At 38.7% G+C, this 7,420-nt stretch overlaps 1 protein-coding gene across 10 annotated transcripts in view; it reads left to right on the forward strand.

Moving 5' to 3' along the window:
- foxp2 (forkhead box P2) overlaps positions 1-6,843 on the forward strand; it is a 113,384-nt gene extending 106,541 nt beyond the window's left edge. For all 10 annotated transcript variants that reach the window (XM_067391646.1, XM_067391645.1, XM_067391644.1 and 7 more), the window contains one exon: positions 3,269-6,843. In XM_067391646.1, coding sequence (XP_067247747.1) covers positions 3,269-3,413 — 145 coding nt within the window. In that variant the 3' untranslated portion in view covers positions 3,414-6,843. The remainder of the gene's footprint in view (positions 1-3,268) is intronic.
- The last annotated feature ends 577 nt before the right edge of the window (positions 6,844-7,420 follow it).

Here is a 7,420-nt window from a genome sequence, read left to right on the forward strand (position 1 = left end):
TGCCAGCCTCTCATTAAAAACTAAATGTCTCATCCTGACATCTTAATACAGTGGAAAAGGGACGGCGAGGACTAATCATTTCTCTTTTCCTCTCTCCTTCCTCCTCCGACCTCACAAGCATGCCGCTGATTTATAATTAATGCAAATGAAAGCTGTAAGCCATGCTTCTTCACATTAGGAGTAAAGGCCTGTGTCGAGCTTAATGGCCAGTGGAACGTCGGACCGACCGGGATCATTTGTCTCGCCGTAATATCTTTAACTATATCTGTTTGTTATTGTACGATAAATGTGGCCAGCGGGACATTAGGTGAGCACCGACGGTCAACGGTGTCTTTTGTAGTCCCATCAAACATGACAAAATTGATGTTTACTAACATTGTAGCTTCATATTATGGCTGGTGAAGATACTAATGAGAGAATGGCATGATGGGATATTCTCACCTAAATTAACACTGGTTGAAGACCAAATATTGATCATTTGTGTATACTGTATATAAGTATGTATCAGTTTGTTATTATACAATAAATGTGAGGGACAAAACATTACCCCATTTTTTTGATGACAAAATAGATGTTTCTTAACATTGTAGCATCATTATTATGACTATGATGGCGGGAATAAACAATTTACATAAATGGAAAAAGTTGCAAAAATTATGCACAATAAAGTAATTTACATAAAACTCTGGCAAAGAAAGTAAAACCCCTTTAGTGACAGTCGACAACCTCTTTTATAGCCCTGTTTTTTGTATTGATGATAAAATAGATTGTTAACATTATAGATTCATTGGTATGGCTGTAATGCCTGCTAATAATGAAGACAAATTAAAATAACAAAATTGCAGATGAATATACAAATTAGAGCAAGCCATGATGGGATATTACCAACTAAATAGACCAAAGCTTGACCCTTAAGTGTATATCAGTTATTGTAAATGTGGTGGACGGAAAGTTACACTTTTTTAATTGCAAAAGGATCACTATTATAGCTGAGAGTACATAAAAGTACAACAAAGTTGTAAAATTATGAGAAAGAACTTCTCGGCAATGTCTTGCATAGCACAGTTTTGTTACAATGACAAAATAGATGTTTACAAATGTTTTTATGGCTAATTTGGCAATAGAATGAACAGGAATTCTGATAATGAATTCCATAAAATTATGAAAATTATATAAAACTTTCAAATTAGTAAAACGAACAACAACTATAGTAATGGCCGACGGTGCTAGAGTATCTACCCAAGATTACACTGTGTGACAACCAGACACTATTGTGCTTGAATTAATTGCTTTAATAAAGGAGGGAGAACTTTTTAATTCGCATTCGCAGGTATTTCTTGAGGGTGTGAAATATATCACTGTGGTGGTCCGGCAGAGTCGTCCCATTTCTCTCCAACGCACGTAGCCGAGTACAGGAGACAGAAACATCCTGGCGCTTCCACATCTGAATATTAATCTATTTTGCTATAAATATTAAAGTAATCTGTACCTTTTAAAATTCTTTTCATATTCAAAGTTCCCCGTGCCATTGATGAGCGCGACCCAGGAGAGAGCAGCCAGACACGGCCTAATACAGAGACTAGTTGATAAGGATTCCTCTCTCTTTCTCTCTCTCTCTCCAGTCCAGCGGGATTTCCTGATGCATCCGACGTGTCAGAAATAATTAGGTTTTGTCAGATTTATCATGGTAGCACAAACCTCTCTCCCTGCCAAGGGCCCGAGATCATGTTAAGCCTTGTTTGTGTATGACAGAGTTATTATTCTTGTTAGTAACCTCACTTCCGCCCTCTCTTCGGCATCTCGCCGCTCCTCGCCAAACCGCTTCGTTTTTTTTTTTTTTTTTTTTTTTTACCCTCCTCCCTACATTTATTGACAGTCTGTAAAGATATTCATCCATTTGGAGTTAAAAACATGGATCATGGTGTCCGAGGCAACTGGCAGTCTGAAGTTGATTAATGGTGGAGTCTAGCTGCAGGTTGTCTCCTCACTTGAGAAGTGCCACCACGGCCCCTGCATATTAACGAAGGCCTGCACTTTCTATTAACAAGATAAAAAAAAAAAAAAGCTCTACTCTATCCCACCCACCCAACAAACCCCCCCTCTTTGCTCCAGGGGCGAGAGGATGAGAAATTCTCCATTATTTATAATGGGGCTGCAGCTACTTCTTTTTTCCCTTTTAAATAGCAGGTGCCATCAGTAAACTTCTCAGCGGCGAGCATATTTTACTGTCAACGCTTCCGCATTTCCACACGCGCTACATTAATCGGGGTTTAATTGCTGTTAACGCTTTTTTTGCGACTTTGAAAACATGGACATCTAGAGTTAAGGGTGTCTCCAGTGCCATGTTGAATGCGTGCCAGTGGCGTGTACCTAATCTTTATTTTGTTATGATTATTACACTTTTATTTCATTACAGTTTTGTACTTAGATCTTAAAGTTGCATTTCTATTGACAACGCTTACCGGTACTTATTTTGACATCTTCCTGGAATACTTGATTGTTATTGGCCAGTCACTGCATTTTGAAGAACTATGCTAGTTGTCTCTTCCCTTCTCATATAACAAAATTTGAACTCTAATCAAATGTAATGTACATTTATTTATTTAGTAAGTAAGTAAGTAATAAGTGGGATCATGTGCAATTAGATGATTTTTATCGCAAAATAAATCTCTTAAATGGTCATATGTGACCCTGGACCAAAAAAACAATCATAAGTCGCACGGGTATATTTGTAGCAATAGCCAACAATACATTGTATGGATCAAAATGATCGTTTTTTCTTTTATGTCAAAAATCATTAGAATATTAAGTAAAGATTATGTTCCATGAAGATATTTTGTAAATTTCCTAACGTAAATATATCAAAAATTCATTTTTGTGAGTGGATGCGCATTGCTAAGGACTTCATTTGGACAACTTTAAAGGCGATTTTTATCTTTTTTTTTTTTTTTTTTTGCACCCTTTCAAATAGTTGTATCTCGGCCAAATATTTCCCTATCCTAGCAAACCATACATCAATGGAAATATATCAATACATCAATATTTATTCAGCTTTCAGATTATGTATAAATCTCAGTTTCAAAAAAATTGACCCTTATGACTGGCTTTGTGGTCCAGGGTCACATATAAGATCATTATCACCATTGGGATCTGTAAAAAATAAATAAATTAATAAATAATACCTTTATTCAGAAAAGACATTAAATTGATAAAAAAAATAAAAATAAAAAAATATTAAAAAGATTTTGATCATCTGTTGTTTACGCAGGCCTCCAATTCACGTCAAGGAGGAGCCACTGAACATGGACGACGAAGACTGTCCGATGTCATTGGTGACAACAGCCAATCACAGTCCTGAGCTGGATGATGACCGGGAGCTTGAGGAGGGCAACCTATCGGAGGACCTGGAATGACTATTTTGCCCCACCCCTCCGCTGTGGCTCTGCCCCTTTCAGGCTCCGCCCTTCAACTAATCCACAACCACCGCAAAAGCAAAAAGACTGAACGCAGGAGGCGGGAGTATTTATTTAGCATGCATCTGGAGACTGGCCCGAAGAAAATCTATACAGCAGATCTTTAGGGACCACAGATGGACAGACATGAGACGTCTGCTTTTTAAAAACAAACATAAAAGGAAGAACAAAAGGACAAGACTTCATTCGAATCAGCTTGGCCACCACACACAACAAACACGAGGCTCATGGACCGAAAAAGACAGAAGTGAAACGGGAGCGAGTCCGTTCTGTAGAAAGCCAACGGCCACATATACTGCCAAAAAAAAAGAAGTTTTAAGTTTGTGAATATCCAAGCCACAGTAGTCGTCGGTGTTAGATGCAATTGCTGGTTCAATTCAAGTTGTTGCTCTGTTATTTTTTGCACATGAGTAGTATCAGAAATTAGTGTCACTGCCTGTATGTCGAGAAAAAATTTAAAAACAAGAAAAAAAAAAAGCTGTTTTTTTTGTTGTTGTTGTTGTTGTTGTTGTTAATTTTTTTTCATCGTTGCCGTTTTGTTCCTCCCGCGACTTAGCTTATGTTCATTTCAAGTCATGTTTGCGTCACCACCAACTGTAAATGGCATTTCTTAAAGTCACGTCAATAACACAACCGTGGTATCAAGACTGTTGCAGCCGTCCAAAAACAAGTACACAAAAAAAGTAGGTCTCGAGTCTCACTAGCTCTGTTTCTGCTGAAAACGTGAAATGTGATTCAGTTCGCACCACGCCGAGAGGAAAAACCTGAAAGAAAAAGATGCGTTTCTGCATATTCTTCTAGTCTCTTTACCTCCTTGTTCTAAAGCTTTGTCTACCTGCAAAGAGTCACAGGCAACAGCTAGAAACCAAAGCCAACACTATCAACGGCCAATAGCTTAGACAGAAGCCGCCAGACTCTTTGGTCAGACTTCTGTGACTTTAACTAGTACAAAGAGAAGCTTTTTTTCCACTAACTACCTTCGAATAACCTCTGGGATTGTCTCCTTTAGCCCTGTACAAAGATAAAGTGATTTTGATGTAATTTGATCAACAGACAGAGCTCTCGCTCTGGCCTCGTGATGTCGGTCGACCCTGTTTGCGAATGAAACGGGAAGACCTCGATTCAACTGCCGTCATGAGGTCCGGGTAGAGCAAGAGAGCAGCTATAAATGGATCATGACCAAAATAACCATTTGTGGAAGTGCAGAAAAAAGTGTTTTGTTTTTTTTTTATTTACTTTTGTATTCCTTTTTTTATTATTATTATTTGCGTAAGCCATCATGTCATCGTTTTTACTAGTGAAATGTACTGTTCATTGTGACTGTCCAGCGTGTCATGTCTTATATCCGTCAATTTCTTCAGAGCCGAAACCGAAAAATATAATAACCAAACTTTAAGATATCTAGTGAAGCCAAAAAAGTCATGATTTCAAGTCGATATGAAATGATGTGGCTTGGTTATATTGTAAAAGCAAATAACAGAGCCATGACAGGAAGAGGACGAATCCTTTTCCCGCTGACGTTTGCTTTGCTCCATTGATTCAGACTCATTGTATAATTCATGGCTATATGGACACAGCTAGTGTTGGATCATGGGAAGGTTTGTGGTTAGACCATGTATGGTGTATAAGTAGCAACCGGTTATTTGAGGCGAAACAAGAAGTGATCGCTCGCTTTTATTTGAAAGTTGCTGATGTCATCGAGGAAAAGTGGTTGTTGCTTTAAAGTTTGTTTCTTTTTCAGTCAAACCAAAGTTATACAGATTTCTGCCTCTTCTTATACAGCAGATGGAGATGAAAATAACACAAAGCCTGTTTCCTTTTCTTCTTTCGCTTTCTTTGATTGTTCTCTAATGCAGAAAACCCATTTGAAACGGATAACTGCTTTGTGTTGTAACCGATAATGTCAAAGTTTGTATCTGTCTGTGTGAAACATACTGTGCAGTTGTTCCCGTTTCGTGCCAAACCGAGGGGTTGGCTGCTAGTTTAGCACACACACACACACACACACACACACATGCATAAAAACACACACTCACACACTAATAAGACAGCGGAACTGGATCCAGGAACAAAGCGTATCCCTTATCCTTTGCTGGAGTCAGCAAATTGACTTGAAGATGACATTCATAATAATTTTATGGCACCAAATATAAGGACACAGCGTCTTTGAATAAGAAGATACAAAAAGGGTTCTCCCACTTATCCAAAAAAGGCTTCTACCTCTTCACAATACGAAAAAAATGGCAGATTGCACGAGTCGTTAGAACGCCACCGACACATTTCTCCGCCTAATTCATGCAGGACGTCGCCAAAAGCGCCAGTTTACATTCCCAAAGGCAGATGTGGAAGGTTTGCATTGATCTAGTTTGTCCTCAGACATTTGTAGAATGAATATGTAAAAATACCTGTAAGGGGATATTGTGTTATTAAAAAAATGCATGTCTAAATTCATTTGGTGGACTGGAAATAAGAATTAATTACCACATATAATAATAAACGTCAGGATGATGATGTTGATGGACTAAGTGCATAAAGTGTGCATACCTCAGCTATACTGTTTCCGGGGGAGGAGGATGATGATGATGATGATGGACAAAAGAAACTCTCAGCCACAGAATGCATATTACCTGTAGAGTTTGCATGGGTTTTGTAAAAACATTTAAAAAAATGTCTAAAATAGTTGCTTGCACATAATACCAGAAGAACCTCCAGATTGGCAATCTCCTCCAATAGATTTTAGGATTGTCTGGGTTTTTTTCTGGGATGATTTTGTCTGTATTTTGATAATTGTGCATATTATGTAAAAAGATACAAAAAAAAAAATGTTGGTGGACCCATGAACTTACCAGACATTTTTTTCTAAGCTAAAAAGATCAGTGTTTTTTTTTTTTTCCTGAATTTCATGAATTTTTACTGTTCTCTCATTGCTTGCTAAGAATAGCAAACCTGCTTTTCCTGCATCTGCGTTGCGTAGCTGTAAGGCTTTTCCTAATGTGTGTATTTATTGCTTGTACCTCTGTGCATACGTTCTGAAGCATTACGTCTGGCAGTTGAGTCATGTATCCTTTCTAATAACTATCATTCTCTGGGAATATGATCCCCTATGTATACAGTAAATTGGGACTGTAGCAAAAAAAAACATGTTTATGTAATTGGTGAATACCTTTTGGTTGTTTTTGCCTTTTCGTTTGGTTTCGTTTCCTTCGAATCGAGACTGCTTTTTGATACTTTTCATTACCGTGTACTGTGTCCATATGTTACGGATTTCTGCGAGAGTAGAGGTCACGATTGAGAACTGTAACGGCCGTTATTATTTTCTGTATTCATGGCTTTTCACTGCTGAATAAAATAAAGGACCAAAACTAGGATTTGAAAAGCAACTGTCTACCTCCAACATCAGGGAGTTCTTACTTTTTTTTGTACACATATATCTTTTATTCTACAAAGACGCAGCCTGTGGAAATGGGGCTGCATTATGCTTTTATGCAACGTGGAGGAATTTGTCGCAGGAACTCAAAAACAGCTCTGAAAAGAGAGGCGGGGAAAAAGAAAAACAATAAAACTTTAATAGCGGACTTACACAGCTTTGTTCCGGCTCCCAGCACCTCGAGTGTTGTTTAGATGAGGCGAGAGGCGCCGCCCGTGCAGCCAGAGGTGCGCGTAATGGACGCGGCCCGTGTTCTCCGTCCTCGGCTTTGATCTGAAGAGAGTGTGGCCCAGCGCAGCTTACTTGAAAAGGCTATTTGGGACGCAGTCAGGCCTCTGTGGGGGGAAACATGGAGCGCATCCTCCATGCATTTTTGCTGCTTTCTTTCGATCTGAGGCCCCCAGTTGAGTTGCAGTGTGTGTTATGTGTTTACATGAACGCTGAAAGCGCGGTGTAGAGGATCGGTTTATTTTACAAGAAATAATGCATAGCGCTGGGCGTTCATGTAGTCGAGTTGCTG

The sequence above is a fragment of the Chanodichthys erythropterus genome, chromosome 8 (genome assembly GCF_024489055.1).
Source record: "Chanodichthys erythropterus isolate Z2021 chromosome 8, ASM2448905v1, whole genome shotgun sequence".
In the NCBI taxonomy this organism is placed as follows: Eukaryota; Metazoa; Chordata; class Actinopteri; order Cypriniformes; family Xenocyprididae; genus Chanodichthys; species Chanodichthys erythropterus.